Genomic DNA, 19,456 nt, shown 5'->3' with positions numbered 1-19,456 from the left:
TATACCATTTACAGATGTCATGCATGATTTTCAGATGTAGTCATGCTTTTAGAATCATTAGAACATAGATCATACATGTAAAACTCACATACCATAACTATGTCACATAGAGAAACTTATTATTAACAAATATCACATTTCAAGTCTTATTTAAGTAGTATATACCCTACGGAGGGTCTAAATACGAATTACAGATTAAAATGATCTTGAATGAAAATTTTCAGAAAATGGGCCCACATGCCCTACTTGGTCTGCTTATGTAATATCACACGCCCGTGTGCCCCACACGGCCTACCTGATTTGCCCGTGTAATTGCACATGCTCGTGTGGTGCACACGCCCGTGAGCTTACAAAAACAGAAAAGAAGAGAAAGAACGTGGAAAATGAGGCTTGAGGGGACGACACAGAAGTCAAAATTTTGAGAAAATTTTGGATAAAACCCAAAAATAAATTTCTTGCGATAATGTTGATTTTTGTAGATTCACGGTAGAGTTTTATTTATTAGATTTACTTTGGAGTTTGGAGGTGAAAGTGAAAATGAGAGAACTGAGGCTACTGATATCTTGACACCCCTATTAGGTTTGAGAGCATTTAGCAAAAGGATTAGTTTTTGATCAAGCATGGTTAGATATATCATTCCACATATCTCATTCCCAATCAGCTATTGAAAAAAAGTTGCTTCCAGCGTTTTTTGTTTTGGAGGTTTTAGTTCAATAAACTATTGCAAACCTCCATTCACCAAACATTACAATTAGAGCGTTTGACTATCCAATCCTCCTTTTGTACCAAATTAACTAAAAAAGGCTCAAACTTTGTTACCAAACACCCCATTATTGATAACCAAAAAGTTACAAATTGATCAAATATCATTAAAAAAAACCCACATGTTTCCTTTCTATTAGTCATATTACCATGCCATTAACAAAGATTAAGGGTGTTGTGAAGAGGTATCACGTTGATAAACCGCATGAAACTTTAGTTATCAAGATCAACATTTTGGGAAAATATGCACCACAATAGAAGATTTGCAAAAGTTGAGGGGTGATTCATGCCATTTATACAAGCTTCTTTATTCATCTTGTAAGATGATTATTGAAATACAAACACACAAAGTAAACAAAGAAAGAGACCATTTTCTCTTATTCCAAACATCTTATAATTGTTCAGTTGGAGACCCAGGCAAGGGTATCTCTAGCAAGGAAATGGCAAATGGGGACAGTTCCAGGCTTCACTTTGAGAATCTGAAATGCTTTATGTTTTGGGCTCCAAGCCGAAGTATCTTTGTGACAAACTGCCAAAGCATTAGCTTTTGTCCCATCTCTTCCCAGCAATGGAACCTTATACACTGTTGTTTTGTTGATGGAATGACACAAAAATACAGCACGTGGATACCTTTCGTTATGGCAGATAAGCTCGTTTTCACCCATGTCTTGCATTCCCCTAGCAATTGTAAACAATGGGTTGTTTGTTTCTTTGGAAAGCTGGTTTGATAGAAGCTGGATGTCTTTCCCAAGCGTTGCAATACTTAAATCTATGAAGGACTCTAGCGATGTGACACAAAACATTTGTTCTCCATTAATGGCTTCTCTTTCGCAAACTCTAATTGTTCTTTTCATGATTTCGGCTTCCCTTGTTTGAGGTTTTAACGAGAAATGGTTCAAAATTTCAGGAAATTTGGAGCTTGAAAAGGGTATTGACTTGGCAACTCGGTCAGGCAAAAATGGAGTTCTATCACTTGCTGCTATGAGACTTGGTAAATTCACCAGCTTACCAGTGCGTAGATCCTTTTGGAAGAAGAAAATAGTTTCATGGATTGAAGAAACCATTTTCCCTGCATTTTGGATATACAAAGAAAGCAAGAGCGGTGAGCCCAAGTATAACTTGATTCTCATATTTAACTAATTAAGTTTTCATGAGAAATTATCTCATCCAATATTAATAAAATTTTAGGATTCCACAATGATGAATTTACCTTTGGATTCTTTGAGTGCTTCTTCTTCATTTCCATGACGGGCACTAAAATCATGGTCCCGATCATCAAATTCTTCGTTTCCATTGTTGGAACTGGGCTTAGATCTCCAAGTATCAAAATATTCATCTTCACTATTTCCCTGGCTGCCACTAAAATCATGGCTCCAATCATCAAATTCTTCCTCTCCATGGTTGCCACTAAGCTTAGACCTCCAGTCATCAAAATATGCATCTTCACCATTTCCATGGTTGCCTCTAAGCTTAGACCTCCAATCATCAAAATATAAATCTTCACCATTTCCATGGCTGCCACTAAAATCATGGTCCCAATCATCAAATTCTTCATTTCCATGGTTGCTACTAAGCTTAGACCTCCAATCATCAACATAATTATCTTCAACAAATCCTTGGTTGCTACTAAGCTTAGACCTCCAATCATCAAAATATGCATCTTCACCATTTTCTTCACCTTCACTACCACTAAGCTTAGAGCTCCAATCATCAGCATATATCTCTTGACCACCACTAAGCTTAGACCTCCAATCACCGTTTCCTTCATCTACTCCTTTTGCATGATTGCTTTTAGAAACTTTAGCAATTTCAGATTCGCCTGAAATGTTTAAGTAACATCTATTTTAGTTTCTTCTTCTTCTTCTTTATGTCTATACTATTATTTAGAAAGATTAAATATGTGCATACGATGGGATTTGAATCCATATCACTTATATTAAAAAAATTTTAAATTTACCACTCATTCGAACCTTTATTTTATTTTAATATTCACAGTTTATTACCTCTATCGATTTTATCTATGCTATTAATAAAATCCCCGATTGAGTTAGTGTAACGAATCAACTGGACACCAACTCGGTTAATAAACTACAAAAATGACTTTTCATATTTAAAATAAGTTACATTATTCGATAGTACTTTAGTCTTTTTAATTAAAAACAATAAATATATGCATATATTTTTTTTTGTCATTTTTAAACACATATTTGTCTTCTAAATTCATGGTTTCCACACGCATACACATATAATAATATTTCTATTATAAATATATTAATTTTTGTACAAGAATAGACTCACCTTTAAAAGTGTCATCAGTTACATACTTATCATTATTTGCAGGAGTTCCTCGTGAATTTGTTGGACGATTGAAACCTTCAGATGGATCTAAATATTTCCCATTACAATTTACAATGTCAACTCCAATAATTGAATCTAAATTCCCAAAATTAAACAACTAAGAAAGTGTCTAAACTCTAGATAAGTTTGAACTCAGAATCTAGATCTTTGAAATTAGACATCTGGTCGAAAAAGTGTTTCCAAACTCTATAAAAGCAAAAGAATAGAGTTAACAAGATAATTGAATACAAACCAGATGATGGTAAAATATCCTTCAAAGCCTTTGGCATCGAATTGTTTGGGAACACTGATCTCCAATAAACTTCTTCCATCACAGCACCATGATTCCTTGCAAATACAATCTGAAAAAGCTAATCAATTAATTAATTAATGCAAAATAAAGTGACCATAATTAAAACATTTTATTACTAAATATTAAAGATTAAAGCTCACATTGAGTAAAGCAAAGACTAGAAGCAAATGATGAAATGCCATTGAATGTAGTAAGAATGGCATGCTCATTTAGATTTTGATATGAAAATAGATCAATAAGTTACATGTATTTATACCCATGAATGCATATATGTTGCTAATGGATAGCCAATAAAAATAGCTTCTAAAAGTCAACATTCATTGAAATTATCAACCTTTATTAGCTCACAATGTGCATACTAAGGAATAGTTTTTCTTTTTTATGTTGTTTAATATAATGTTTAGTATCAGGGTTTGGTTTAATATTTAATTTGATATCTAAGTTTTTTATTATCTAAATTTGGTACTTGAGTTTGTCTTCAACGCTCACTTTAGCTTTTAATACTGTCATACAGTAATAGCCACCAACCCGAGATCCAGATAAGCTTCAGGTCGCCTACCCGCGACCCGGCCAGACCCCACCAGATGGATGCATACGAGACGTACAGCGAGAGGACAGTTAGGGGAGCTCGCAATATCGGCTCGCAGGAGTCAAAGGGAGTTTGCGGTCCCAGCTCGCATACACCCAAAGAGTTCGCATGGAGGAGACTGCAAATTCCAGCATGTGACTTGAAATGGTACACATATCCAACATGCCCGAGGCCTACTCAGAATGTCAGTCCTATGAATAGTGGGGTTAAGTCATGAACAGTGATAATATATATAAATACCCGAATGTTTTCTTTAATGAGACACACACAAAATTACTCAACAAATCCTAATTAAGTACCTAACTTTTTTTGTCTATATTAAGTACCTATATTTTTTATTAAAGCGCACGCGTTAAATATTTATTGGGTCACATAATTTTGTTTGGATTGGGTACCAAATTGAATGTTGAATTCAAATTCAAGTACCAAATTGAGAAAAAAAAACCCAGATACCAAATTAAATATTAAAACTAAATTCAAGTGCAAAATGGTATATTAACTCTTCTTTTTAAAGAAATTATCGACATTAGTTGTCTAATTTTCCTTTGACTTATAATTATAATTACTTTTCTTTCATTGTTGGAGAAATTTTTTCTAAATGTTCTTGGCTTCTATCCGTCTTTAAACCGGATTATAATTAATACATTTTACCCGACTCGGTTTAACCAAATAATACCTTGATATTGAGTCTCCGCAGGACGGGCTATTATAATTTTATTCATCGTCAATAGAATTTTTATGTTTTATAATAAAACCCTATTATCAATGTAAGACATATGACAATTCTTATTTAAATTATTAAATCAAAATATTATCAATGTATTAGAAACAAATTTAATATATACATTTTGGATTAATCTATCGTATTGTATTTGAGTTTGACATTTTTTTCTAATGTGATATTTGTGGGTTTTTCTTTTCTTTTCTTTTTTGTCTAATGTGGTATATGTATTTGACAAAAAGTTATATATTTTAGTACCCTAAGATAATGATGCCGACTTTTTAATATTTAATTCAGGTTTTAAGGTTGATTTAATGAAAATTCGTAAGTAACTAATAATATTAGCAATCATTCTTAAAACTCGAAAAATCAAAGTTACTTAAAAATTAAATAAATTTGCAATTAAAACTAATTTTATTCTATGAACAAAATAATGAAAATACAAACCTAATAATATTAGCAAATAATTTTTCTCAACCAGTTCTAAAACTCGAATTAAATATTAAAAAGTTAACATTATTGTATTTGGGTATCAAAAATATGTAACTTTTGTCAAATACAAATATCACATTACACCAAAAAAAAACCAAAGATATCACATTAAAAAATATCAAACTGTTGACTGAGTTTTAATTCAATTGACATCAATATTATTATTAATACAGAAAGACGTAAATTTAAATGTGTTGAAACATATTTATTTTTCTATTTAAAAATTAGGGAAGGGCTTAAATACTAAATAGTTTTTGTCAAGAGAAATGGAAAACATTGGTTGACCTTTTCTTTTCTTAAAAATAGTGCTACTTTGTTTTTGCTTATGTTGTTATCTTTTGACATTGCCTCTTTTATAGTTGACTTTTGAAAATGGATGATTAAAATGTATGCCCAAACAACTTTAATGTTTTCTTGTTTATGACACATTCACTACTATACAAGTGAAAAATGTTTTACTAAAAATTATATAATATAAATTGTTTTTTGAAGAAAAAATATTTATATAATTGGTAATTTAAGAAAGTAATATCTTTTGGTACCCTAAGATAATAGTGTTAAGTTTAAATGTTTAGTTCGAGTTTTGGGATTGATTTGATGAAAATCATAATTAACTAATAATATTGATAATCAAGTTTCATCAAATCAATGCTAAAACCCGAAAAAAAAAACACAATTATTATATATTGTATGTAATAAATTAAACCAATTCATACTTAAAATTAATTTTATTCTATTAAAAAATAATGAAAATTTAAACTGTAAACAGCCCAATTTGCTCGGGCACAACTAAATAAATAAAACCCAAAATACAAAACCAATGTCCAGTCTATTTACACAACCCAAAAAATCAAGCCCAATTAACCCTAAATTCCTAACCTAGACAAAGCCTAACCCCAAACCCAATACAGCCCTAAACACTAAAAAAACAAAATACAAAAAACCATAGACTAGGCCTTCAGCCGCTGCGCGCCCCAACGACAGTCAAGCGCATCGCACCTCATTCACGCGCGCCACCACATGCCTCCAGCTAGCCTTGCACCTAGGGGTGTTCATTCGGTTAACCGACCCAAAATTACTATAACTGAATTAACCGACCTTCCAAAAATTTTAACCGTTAACCGAACCGATTTTTTTAAAAAAAAATTAACCGAACAGAAATTTTTTCGGTTAATAAGGTCGGTTAACCGAATTAACCAAAAATTATGTATTTTTTATTTTTGGTTAAAAATTACCCGAATTACCCGAATTAACCGAATTACCGAAAAATACCCGAATTACCCGAATTTTTTTATTTTTATTTTTAAAATTTAAAAAATTTATAAATTATTAAAGTAAATTGGGTTTTAGACTTTAGTAAATTGGGTTGTATTTTAGTTTTAGTTTTATTGGATTGGGTAATTGGGTAAACTTTAGTTTTAGTTTTATTGGGTTGGGTAATTGGGTTGGGCAATTGAGTTTGGGCTGGGTTGGATAATTTTATTTATTAATTTTTTCGGTTAACCGAAAATTTTCGGTTAACCGACCGGTTTCGAACCGAATTAACCGTTAACCGAAAAATCATAAAAAAATTAACCGACCCCCGACCGACAAAATTCGGTTAACCGACCGATTAACCAAATTCGGTTGGTTAACCGAATTTTTTCGGTTTTACCCGAATTATGCACACCCCTACTTGCACCTGCAACAAGCGCAACAAACAAGCAGAAAAGGAAAGCAATAACAGAAAAGGAGAAAACGAGAATAACAGCAAATAATAGAGATTAAATAACAAAAAATAGAAAAAAATATTTTTTGTAATTTCATTTTATTATATTCGGCTATATAAAGTCGATTGTAGCACTGTAAAAGGGGTACACACATAATCAATAGAAAGAAAGATTACAAAAACGAAATCAAAAAATTCCAGAGAAGGTGATTATATTTCTTTTTCCGTTTTTTTATTTCTTTATTTCTTTGTTTTTTTTTTTGTAAAGAATAATTGAAAGGGGAAATAAGGGGACTTACTGAGGGTCCGTGGTCTCCTTGCCGGCTCAGATCGCCGTCCTTGGCGGAGCCATGGCGAAGGAGCAGCGGATTCGGTGGCGGCATAGGGCTAAGGTCGAAACCATAGCAGAGAAAAAAGAAGCAGCAACATTTTTTAAAAGCATAGGCTGCTATTTTTTTTTAAAGAATTTTTTGCTTAAATAATAGTACAATACGACGCCGTTTGACCCTTGACCCGCGCGGTGACCCAACCCAGGGGTAGGATTTGCGTGTTTTGGGTCTAAAGGGGGATATTTGCGCCATTGACCCTTTTTTTTTTCTTTCACTGTTTAAAAGAGGGTATGACATTCCATTTCTCGAAATAAGAGGGTCTTAACATGCAACTTGATTTATACAAGTGTCCTGTTAAATAGAAGGATCATATTTTAAAATCTTTTCAATTTTTGACACTAAGACATTAATTAATCAATTAGGTACCAATTTTGGGCGTTATGAGGGTACTAACCCTTCCTCGTGCGTAATCGATTCCAGAAATCCTTTTTCTCAAATTTCATAGACCAAAACCGTTTTCAAGATGATCCAATCAAATCTTAATAAAAGATCGGTGGCGACTCCTATTTTGTTATTTTAAAAGTCGACCCCTTTTATCAGAAAAAGTGGTTGCGACATAAACCATAATCATATTAACAATTAACTTACACCAGTTAACGTTAAAACCCAAATTAAACACTAAAAATTTAATATCGTTACATTTAAGTACCAAAATATATAACTTTTACTAAATATAAGTATCCATAGAATAAAAAAGAATAAATACCATATTAAAAAATGTAGAACTTAAATATCATATAAGTATCCAAGTCTTCCCTTGGTGCTAGCTCCTCCACAAATAAACTTGATAAAGTCATATTCTTATTGAATATTCATAATAACATAAGAGATTATGGAAAAACAAACACACTTAAAATAAACAAAGAGACATTGGAGACATCTTCAGTTGGAAACCCAAAGTAGGGAATCTCTAACTAGGAAATGACAAATGGGGACGGTTCCGGGCTTAACTTTGAGACGATGAAATGCCATATGCTTTGGGTTCCAACCCGATGTATCTTTGTGACAGACCGCCAAAGCATTACCATTTGTCCCATCTCTGCCCATCAATGGAATACACTGTTGTCTTGATGATGGAATGGCATAAAATTACAGCATGTGGATACTTCTTCTTATGGCAGACAAGCTCAGTTTCTCCCATGTTTTGTACTCCCTTACTAATTGTAAATAATGGGTTGTTGGTTTCTTTGGAAAGCTCGGTTGATAGAAGCTGGATTTCTTTCCCCAGCACCGAGGTACTTGAATTTATGAAGGACTCTAATGATGAGGCACAAAACTTTTGTTCCCCATCAATGGCTGCTCTTTGGCAACCTCCGATTGTTTCAGTAATGGTGTTGGCTTCCCTTGTTTGAGGTTTTAACGAGAAATGGTTCAAAATTTCAGGCAATTTGGCACTTGAAAAGGGAACTGACTTGGCAACTCGGTCAGCTAAAAATGGGGTTCTATCGCCTGCTGTAATGAGACTTGGTAAATTCACAAGCTTACCAGGGCGTAGATCCTTTTCAAAGATGTAGGTAGTTTCATTGATTGAAGTAATATTATCTGATTCAATGTAGACCTCTTGGTAGCCTTTTGCAGAGATTGTTTTCCCTAAATTCGGTTCAAAGAGATCAATTTTGGATATAAAAAGTATGCAAATCTAGTTTTTAATGTTTATGTCTTTTGTCAAATTGATTATTTTTTAGTTAAATTTGATTTTAATGAGAATATTAACTAAAATATTAAATTTTTAAACATGACAGCCTGCATGACAATTTACCTGTACTCCATGCTGCTTTTTTTAAAAAATGATATTATGTTAGTATGATGTGCACATGGAATACCATGCAAGTTGTCACGCTAACAACGTTAAAATTTAATATTTTAATCATTATTTCCATTAAAAATAACGGGCAAATTACCAATAAAAGCCCATTTATTTTTAAAATTACCGAAATGGGTCAGGTCCTAAATTAATTACCGGAATGGGCCAATTTCTCTCAAAACACGTCCACGTCAGTGCGTTGTCAAGGGATAAAGCAGGAAAACGCTTCCTTGAGGAAGCGTTTTCCCTGTGTCTGCTGAACCCCCCAATGGCTATTTTTTTGACCATTGGTAACCCCCCAACGGTCAAAAAAAAAAACTATGAACCCCCCTTTCAGTTTTTTCACACTTAAATCCTTTTCATCTTCAATCTTTCAATATTCTCTCAAATTTCTCTAAAATTTCTCTTTAACTTTTTTTCGAAAAAGATCTAATTTTATTTTTTTAATTTATTTTTTAAATCAAAAAAATTTGATCGTGTTTGCAATGGCTGGAGAATTAATTCGTCTCGATGATAAACACATATCCATCGAAAAAATGAAAATGGTAAGTGTTAAATTTAATTTTTAAATATTATTTAAGATTTTTTTCATTTATGCAATTTTAAATAATTTTTATTTTATTATTTCTTATAAAAGTTTGTAGATCGGATATTGTAATGCTATATCCGTAATATGTTTGGTCCTCCATCACCGTTGATAGAGAATTACCTCCGGGAAGCTGGTTTTTGGCACGTGGTGACGATAGGCCAGGGGTGCAAGTTGGACTCGAAACTCATTAGTGCGTTGATAGAGAGGTGGAGACTCGAGACGCACACATTCCATCTTCCATGTGGAGAGTGTACTATCACTTTGGAAGACGTGAATTTGCAATTGGGATTGCCGGTGGACGGTACGCAGTCATCCGGTCCGTTCAATCTAGTGATTGGGAAGCAGTATACTACGAGCTTTTGGGTGCTATTCCGGATAGTATTAACGGATGTCAGATCAAGATGGGATGGTTACGAGACACATTCCCGGAGCCGAATGATGATTCTACCGAACTAGAAAGAATACGATATGCTCGGGCATTCATTCTTGAGATAATTGGAGGTTATCTGAGCCGAATTTGTCACGAAACCTTGTACATCTGAGATGGCTGTTGAAACTCGTTGATTTTAGAGCCGCTGGTGAATTTAGTTGGGGGTCTGCCGTGTTGGCAACATTGTATCGGGAGATGTGTGGGGCGACGCGACCGAATAAAGCGAAAATTGAAGGTTGCCTATCACTACTGCAATCATGAGCACGGTTTCGCTTTCCATTTTTATGCCCTCAAATGGACCACCCATATACATTCCCACTCATAACGAGGTAAATTTTATATTAGATTTTACAATTATTACATAGATTTAAAATATAATCGTATGCTAAAAAATTATTTAATTAGGTGGAACCATTCGGCAAGTTATGTTGGATTACCTACCTCTCTTAAAGATATAGGGCTTCTATTAGACCAACGGTCGGAAGCACAAGTAAGTATTAAATAAAATAGATATACATAATGAGATAGTCGATTCGTATTTAGTATTTAGTATTTAGTATTATGTATATAACTTCATCTGAACCCCCTTCAACATCTTCAGGTTCGGTTGGAATAGGTTCTGGTTCAGAAAATAATGCAACTTCTGTACCATCGGGGCCGAGCTCTCGAGGTGGATCCACATCGGACTCATCTTCTAACCCACCATCATCTGCAACGTACGAGGTCCCCTCACCGGTGGATGTCATAGGGAATACATCATCCCTTCTTCTGGGCGTTTCATAACGTCCCCAATTGGATATAGATTGTCAACCACTAGAAGTTGATGTCGTTCCCCAGTACATATTTCCAGCATCAAACATCGACCCACCGAGGTGCATGTCCCATCCACTGACAGAGCGTCGTGCAGGGGTTGTGTATTCCATACCGCTACCAAACACGGGCGGTTTCGTGTTTTGTAACCCATTAACGGAGTGTCGGGCAGGGGTTGTGTGTTCCTCTCGAACAGCAGTCGCAAATGCATCATTTGGCGATGCAAATTGTACATATTACTCAATATAGAGTGCTCCACTAGCGAGATGAGTCTGCACCATTGCCTCCAAGCTACGAGCACATTTGATGTCGAACGAGTCATATGTCACCTGATCAACAAAAGCACCAAATCAATACGTAATAGACAAAACTTTCATTGGCGTCATTCTGAATATTTTACACCTAATTCTTTTACGAAGTTCTGTCAAATCTATGTTCTGGTTAAAAACCAGTCGCACTGTAATCTCCGATAAAAAAACAACACCATTCTCGGTTTGACTAACCTCACCATCATAGTAAATAACAGCACTAATACGTTCACTCATCTTCAATTTCTATCCTTCTTAGCCTCTCTAATTTTTTTTTGTAACTTATGCAACCTGAGAAAAAATTTTGGCCCATTTATAGCCTCAGGCCAAATAGGAACTACTGTAGCAAAAGAGCGTTCACGTGGGAGCTTCTTTCAGTACTTTTGCTGACATTGCATCCTGCTTGAAGCGTTTTTGACACTAGTTACTCAGAAACATCTTCTCAAAATTATTTTTTCAGAAACTATTGTAGCAAAAAAGCTTCAACGTGAGAGCTTCTTTCAGTACTTTTGCAAACAATGCATCCTGCTTAAAGCATTTTTTGCACTATTTGCTCAGAAACGTCTTCTCAAAATTATTTTTTCAGGAACTACTGTAGCAAAAGAGCGTCCACGTAGGAGCTTTTTAAAATTAACAAATAATTTAATTAAGTAACCCTAAACCCTAATTTATTTGATTTTTCCTTAAAACCCCTAAACACTAAACCTTAATCTAAATTTTTTAAAATTTATAATTAATTTACTCAAGTAACCCCAAACTCTAATTTATTTGATTTTTCCTTAAAACCCTAAACACTAAACCCTAATCTAAATTTTTAAAATTTATAATTAATTTACTCAAGTAATCCTAAACCCTAATTTATTTAATTTTTTCTTAAAACCCTAAACCCTAAACACTAAACCCTAATCTAATTTTTTAAAATTTATAATTAATTTACTCAAGTAACCCTAAACCCTAATTTATTTATTTTTTCTTAAAACCTTAAACACTAAACCCTAATCTAATTTTTTAAAATTTATAATTAATTTACTCAAGAAACCTTAAACACTAATTTATTTGATTTTTTCCTTAAAACCCTAAAATCTAAAAACCCCAAAACCCTAACCCTAATTGTAGAAAATCCTAACCCTAAAAAACGGGAAAAATGCTTCCTCAAGGAAGCGCTTTGTCCACGTGGACACGAAGCATGCCTTTCCTTGAGTAAGCGTTTTCCTGCTTTATCCCCTGACAACGCGCTGACGTGGACGCGTTTTGGGGAAAATTGACCCATTCCGGTAATTAATTTAGGACCTGGCCCATTTCGGTAGTTTTGAAAATAAATGGGCTTTTATTGGTAATTTGCCCAAAAATAACTGACTAATTTTTTAAAAGTTAAAAATTAAATTTAACTAAAAAAAAGAGATTAACAACTAAATTGACAGAAAAAACATTGAAAGCTAAATTTATCAATACGCTTATACTATCTAAATCAAATAATTTACCTTTGGTTGATTCCCCATTTATGTAATTTCCTCTCAAATTGCAATTTTGAGAGTTTGGAATTTTGAATCCTATAGATGGGTCTTCATATCCATAAAGTGGTCCATCGATGCTGCCTAAATGGCATGAAAATATTTACAAACAAATTCTAAATGTTAAAAGTTTAATTAATTTTGTTTAAATAATTGAATATTATATGGGTGCGATGGTAAGGCACATTGTATTTTTAAGGGGAGGCACGGGCTTAAATCTTGAAGCCGACATTGTTGGGAGGGATAGCCATGAACCCCGAATATGGACCGTAAAATGGACAAGAATTACAAAAAAAAGTGAATATTATATTTGAAATTTGAAAGATAAATAATTTATCCTTGATGTTGATTGAGCTTTAGCTCGATTGGCATAGATATTGTTGCCAATACAAAAGGATGTGGGTTCGCGTGTGCTAAAACGCATTATCCTCCTATTTATGAGTTGGGGAGGGGCTATAATTATTTCTAAACATTATATCAAAATGAACAGATAAGATCAAAACCTATAAGGAAATTATTCAAATTTTACAATACGTTGAAAAATGTAGAAATTTGGGTTCAAATCCTATTACGCATACATATCTATTTTTCTGTATAAAATATGTAAAATGATAAAAACAAGCTCAAAATAATATAATTTACTTTGTAAAGTAAGGGTTTTTCGTCATTATCTAATTAAATTGATGTCCAATTGACTCGTGACACCAGACTCAATAAAAATTTTAATATTCATATATATTTGAATACCAACCAGGTGATGGTAAAATATCTTTCAAGTCCTTTGGAATTGGATTGTTTGGGAACATTGATTTCCAAAAATCTTCCTCAAGCATAGCACCAAGGCTTGTTGCAAATACAATCTAAAAAACAACAACAAATTAATGTAAAAGTGAGCCTAATTAAAACAAATTAATACTAAATATTGAAAATTAAAGCTCACATTGAGTAAAGCAAGGACTAGAAAGAAATGGAATGCCATTGAATGTGAATGGTAAGCTTATTTAGATTTTGGTATGAAAATGGAACAATACTTATATACCAATCAAAATGGTATATTCATAAATTATTGTAGAATGGAGCTGAAAAATTGGCATGCTTGTATATGTTGTAATGGATATATACACCAAAGTTCTTCATTCATTGAAATTTGCAGCTGAAAGCATGGCATGCAGATATGTTGTGTATATTAAAAATTATGCAGCTCAAAATTTTGTTTTATATAAAAAATTTCATTTCTTAAATATGCAAATTGATGGATTGTATTTTCGATTGATATAATAGAAACATCGTATTGATTTCAAACTTTGGGTGTGTAACAAGGACAATCATGTTGATAAATTGAACGCCTCGATTATTAAAATATTAATCACACAACATTATGAAAAAGGGTAAACTACACTCATGGTCACTAAACTATTAGTAAGTTTATATTTTTGCCTCTCAACTTAAAAATTACAAAATGGTCACTGAACTATTCAAAAGTTCTCATTTCAGTCGTCAAACTATTAAAATTGTTGTTGTATGAGCTTTGTTCGCACCACCTACACCAATTAAAAGCTCTTCTTCCCTTTATACAATTTAGTTTTTTTTTTCACGAAATAACTTTAAACGTCATAAATTTACAAACCGAAATCTAAATAGCTTTCTTCTTCAATCTTTGACACTGGCTATTAAATCGACTTGGATTTAAGATTTGTTCTTCCACTCATTAATGGATACTGATCCACCGTACCAATCGTCACTTAAAAGCTTGCTAGCCGGACTTTAAAAAAAATTAAATATAAACTTTCGAATAGTTCATATATCATTTTGTAACTTTTTAAAGTTGAATGACCAAAAAGTAAACTTATTAATAGTTTAATGACATTTGGTGGAATTTACCCTAAGAAAAATTTGAGAGAGAGGGGGGCACAAATTCTTCAATAAAAGGAAAACTAACACACCTCTAGAAAATAAATACGAGTAAAAAGTATTACAAATCAGTCCAAACTGATATAACACAGTTCAAAATGTGTTCCATTTTCATTTCCAGACATCAAAAATGTAGATAAAGACCAAGCTATATATTGGTCTCAATCCACAAACATGCACGAGAATCAATACTGTAAAATTGTTTTTTTCCGGAACCAAATAAAAGCAAGGCTCGATATAGATTTCAAAAGAAACAGTAACCTATGAATCCACACCAGGAGGAAGATTCACGCGATCCCGTTGCCTTTCTGTTCTGGATTCTCGGTTCTTATCTTGTAGAACTCCAACATTTCGTCTTCCACCGGATGAGTCTTGCCTACTATGACAAGGCAATGTAAAGGTTCCCCAAAATTGACTGTACAAAGTTGTCTCATTGTGCCTGCAACTATCATCTGATCCTCGCTTCCCAGTCGAGCAAACCCAACACAGTTCGTGTCTTCATCGTATGCTGCAATGCAAAGTAAACATAAAATATGCTTTACTGGAATTGTAATTTTAAAGATCGTTGGAGGGTCACATCCTCGTACTCACCAGATTTACCATGCTTTTGTTCAACCTCCAAGAGCTGATCGATGGCAGTGTTTATCGTCATGAACCTCGGTGGTTCATATTGCTTTCTTCCCCTGGAATAATACGATATAAAAACGAGAAATATAATACATAGTAAAAAAAACAGTACGAGCTGCAACATCTGATACCAACCTGCACAATGATTCCAATGTTGGTTCCTTTACACGAATATCTGTAGGAAGAAGGGAATGATCAATTTAAGACTCCCCAATCAGGCAGAGCATACAACAATAGCCCGTAAATCCACAAGTTAATGTGCAATTAAAAACCTTAAAACGGGAGTTGGTATGAAGCAACCTCACCTAAAAGGCAGAGTGTGTGCAATCCAAGATTGCGGTTTCTTTCAATTTTCTCGTAAAAGCTATCAGGCCTCCATGTTTCGGTAAAGAATGGTATCGAAACTGTCTCCCCATAACGATATAGCTGCAATCCACAAATTCCGATTGCATTCATCACAGATGCATTATGCACTACCTTAACATCAACCATCATTGTCTTTGCTCGAACAACAAGATCAGTGTGTGTTGTGGCTCTGCAATTATCCCGATCAAAAGCCTAATGAGAAAGCTAAGCAACTAAGAAAAAGATTTCGAGGTGAACAAAGACTACTGATGTAATCGAATCTCAATACACTTGGAATCTCCAACAAAAGAAAAGGACCACGATTATATGCAAGTAGAATAAAGAAAAGCAATTCCATATATATGCCCGAAAGAGCATATGATGAAAATCAACGAGAGCATATGACATACAAATAACTTATCATAAACCGGGAAGAAACTATGATTATACCCGAAAGGATCACCAACAACAAGGAAAGCAACATCGGATCCACGAGCCTCTAACAGAATATTATCTACTTTTTCTTCAACCATTTCTCTATCCGCAAGTATAATCGGTTTCCCATACAATTTCTCCTGACATTTTTTAAAAATTCGAGCACAAATGAAAATCCCGAAATTTCAAAGATAGCAAATATATCAAGAAAGAATATTCGTAATACCAAAGTGGATAAGCCATCCGTAGAAAGACCGAAGGATAGAAGAGACGTATAGACCTCGATGTACACCTTCTCACATTTCTTCACTGCATCTAAACCTTTTAGAGTAATGTCCCTCTCATCCCCCAATCCAAGGCCAATAATGTATAACATCTCTGTCGATAACCAGAATAAATCATTAGCTCGAATCTTATCGAACTATTAATACGATATTTTTTAACATTAAATCGGATTAAGTATATCTTCGTATACCATAGATGATCAATTCCATTCTCTGTTTCTCACACTTGGAGATTTCATGCTAAAACATTCACCATAAATTCGAACAGCTACAACAACTTGGAGCTATAAATTTTCAACTTCGAAGCATCGAAAAAGAATCATTTTGACATTGAATTCGGCCAAATACATAGCTCAAAAATCTACATAGAACTTAAACCAGCCCTTACTTTTATCTAAAATCAACAGCAACACCAATTTGCCTCAATAACCCACTAAAAAACCATCCTTTTACTACCTTAGAAACATCAATCATTTCCTTAATAACCCCAAATTAAAAACTCAAAACAACTTATACCCATTGTTAACAACATAAAGTCAGTTCTTTAATATGAAAAAAGGGTCTTCTTTTATGGGGAAAAAAAACCCTGATTTTTACAATTTCAGCACAAAAACAAAGCAACCAATAAAAAAGCAAATTACCCAGAAGCATAAATGAACTAAAATTTTCTCTCAACTTGATAAACTTGTATATTAATAAGAAAATACACTATGAGATACCATCCCTGAAGTAATAAATTCCCACTAAATAAGAAAGAAATGGTCTTACTTGAGCTCCAAAACCAAGAGAAAAAGTGTTCCCTTACTTTTGGCCGACGAGAGAGGAAGTTTCTGATGGAAGAACGTCGGCTACTTTCACTAAGAGGTAATGAATTGAACGAAATATGCGTGAGAAAGAAAGGAGGAAGCGAGCACTGAATTTGGGTTCTGGCGGCTAAAGAAATAAAAATATGTTATTTTTCAGTCTACACATATTTCCCTCTCATTTCTTACATTGTTCATAAAACACTTTTTTTTTTTTTTGGCTAATATAAATTTTAGTCCTTAGGGTTAGGCCTGTCCATAGGCCGGGCACCTGACCCAGTCTAAAGGTCCACCCGAAAATTCGAAGAGTTTGAGTAAAAATATAAACCTAAAAAATGAGCTTAGGTTAAAAAAATAATGTCGGTTTATTGGGTTTTAGGTAAAGTTTTTTTGGCCCGGCCCAAATATACCCCAAAAAAACAATGTTATTTTTTTCCTATTCTTGTTATTTTGTTGCTATTTTCTTATTATTTTTTACTATTTTGCTGCTATTTCACTTGCTACTATTTTTTATTATTATTTGAATATCGTATAACTCTTATTATGAATTTTGTTACTATTTTAGTATTTTTTAATGTATTATATTTTTAAAAGAAATTTATATAAAAAATAATACGGGTGGGCTGAGCCCGAGTTTTAGCGTTTTTATCCGGGCCGAGTTTGAGTAAAATTTTAGGCCCATCTTTCGGGTCGAATCAGGTTCAGGCCTAACAAATGGGCTTAAAATTATGGTTGGGCCCGATCCGGCCCATGGACACCTCTATTGGGGATTAGATTCATGTTGGTATTTATATTTTTTGGTACACTTTGCTAATTGAACTTGACAACTAGGTTAATTTTTGTTCCTAGACTTAGATTCTATATTTCTATCAAGATTTAATGATGCAGCTTTTTTATATTGTGCCATGTCATCACATAAAATTTAAAAATATATTTTTAAAATTTTTCAAATGATAATGTGGCATAATATCAAAGTGCCACGTCATTAAACTTTTACTTTTGTCAAATTTAAGGATCAAAATAGACCTAGTTGCTAAGTTCGATATCAAAATAGACAATAAAATGTACAGATACCAATATGGACCTAATTGTTAAGTTCAGGGAGTAAAAGTTACATTAACCCTTTTTCCCCTTTTACTAAAAATTCAACTAAAACTTTGAGGATTTTTTTTTAAATTTTTGAAAATTATATTGATATATTTTATCATTTTCTAATTTAAAAAAAAACTTTTTTATTTTTTTTAATTTAAAAAAAATCCGTAGAATCTATAAATAAATATAAATAAGGAAGCCACGGTTACATTGTAATTGGCTGGAAGTGCCAGCTAGAGCAATCTAATTTGGCCACATATCAATCGTTTTTTAAACACCGTTAACGCCGTTGGACTTAAGTACTAAGTGAGAAAAGTGATATACTTTTAAGAGTTAAATCATACTTTAAGCCTTAATTTTTTGAGTAAATTATCCTATTAGTCACTCTAGATGGGAGTTATTCCTATTTTGATTATCCCAAATTTTCTTTGTTAATTTGGTCACCTTAATTGAAGAAATCAATCAAAACGATCACTCAATCATCTATTCCACCATTTGGTCAATTTATTTTATTTAATTTTTTTCCTTTCCTTAATACTGTTCATTTTCTCTTCTCTCTTTTTTTCATCTTCTTCCTTACACTGGTCTTCCTTAAATCTTTCTTTTCCATCAATTTGTCGCACCGTACAAGTTGAATTTATATAAAATTATATTTTTTCTATTGGACAAGTTATTTAGCCCTTTAAAAAACTGCGCATAGTCACAAATCTCTTTTATTGTTGGTTTTTCACGTAAAATCGGTGTATTTTTATTTTTTTTCCTTCTTTTTTACTTTACGATCATTCCTACTGCTATTATCAACGTACAATAAACATAATTTTTTAAATAAACAAATGGCCAAATAATCGTTGATTTAAATAAATTCTGAGTAGCTTTTAATGCGAAAAATCTTGAAAGGGAGTAATCAAAAACAAAACTTTAAATCAATTGATCTTCCTATACCTCATTTTGTTCCTTAAGTAGCCTTACATTGGAGAATTTCTTCCATCAATAGTTTATCAGAAACATGACAGAGGAATGTTGTTATTACACATATAATCAGTCTATTGTAAGTTGAATTGTCTTCTCTTGCAAGGAGAAAAATGGGTAATCACAGTATCCTAATATATGTTGATGACGAGAGATGGCGTTGGTTTATGCATGTCGAAGATTAGGCTTGATAACTCAACAAACATGGGCACTAAGGATTACCCATC

General features: G+C 33.2%; 1 protein-coding gene across 2 annotated transcripts; it reads right to left on the bottom strand.

The window, feature by feature from the left end:
• Positions 1-14,678: 14,678 nt before the first annotated feature.
• On the bottom strand, positions 14,679-17,351 carry LOC105790074 (probable diphthine methyl ester synthase). 2 transcript variants are annotated; one of them, XM_012617481.2, is made up of 7 exons: positions 17,134-17,351; positions 16,308-16,459; positions 16,097-16,221; positions 15,607-15,836; positions 15,437-15,476; positions 15,266-15,357; positions 14,679-15,182 (listed from the first exon to the last, which is right to left on the bottom strand). In XM_012617481.2, the coding sequence occupies exons 2-7, from the start codon at positions 16,455-16,457 to the stop codon at positions 14,962-14,964; spliced, it is 858 nt and encodes a 285-aa protein (XP_012472935.1). In that variant the 5' UTR covers positions 16,458-16,459; positions 17,134-17,351; the 3' UTR covers positions 14,679-14,961. The 2 variants fall into 2 exon arrangements, with proteins under 2 accessions (XP_012472935.1, XP_012472936.1); XM_012617482.2 differs by having other exon boundaries at positions 17,171-17,351.
• Between the last annotated feature and the right edge of the window lie 2,105 nt (positions 17,352-19,456).

The sequence above is a fragment of the Gossypium raimondii genome, chromosome 8, assembly GCF_025698545.1.
Source record: "Gossypium raimondii isolate GPD5lz chromosome 8, ASM2569854v1, whole genome shotgun sequence".
NCBI lineage: Eukaryota > Viridiplantae > Streptophyta > Magnoliopsida > Malvales > Malvaceae > Gossypium > Gossypium raimondii.
Note: the sequence above shows the minus strand (reverse complement) of the source record. Positions and strands in the feature narration are given on the sequence as shown.

What these genes read in the sequence shown, in the direction of transcription:
- LOC105790074 (XM_012617481.2), bottom strand. Translation starts at nt 16,457, where the DNA reads ATGTTATACATTATTGGCCTTGGATTGGGGGATGAGAGGGACATTACT. An exon ending in ACATTGGAATCATTGTGCAG is followed by an intron (nt 15,358 to 15,436) that starts GTTGGTATCAGA and finishes GTATTATTCCAG; the next exon opens with GGGAAGAAAGCAATATGAAC. An exon ending in ACAAAAGCATGGTAAATCTG is followed by an intron (nt 15,183 to 15,265) that starts GTGAGTACGAGG and finishes TTTGCATTGCAG; the next exon opens with CATACGATGAAGACACGAAC.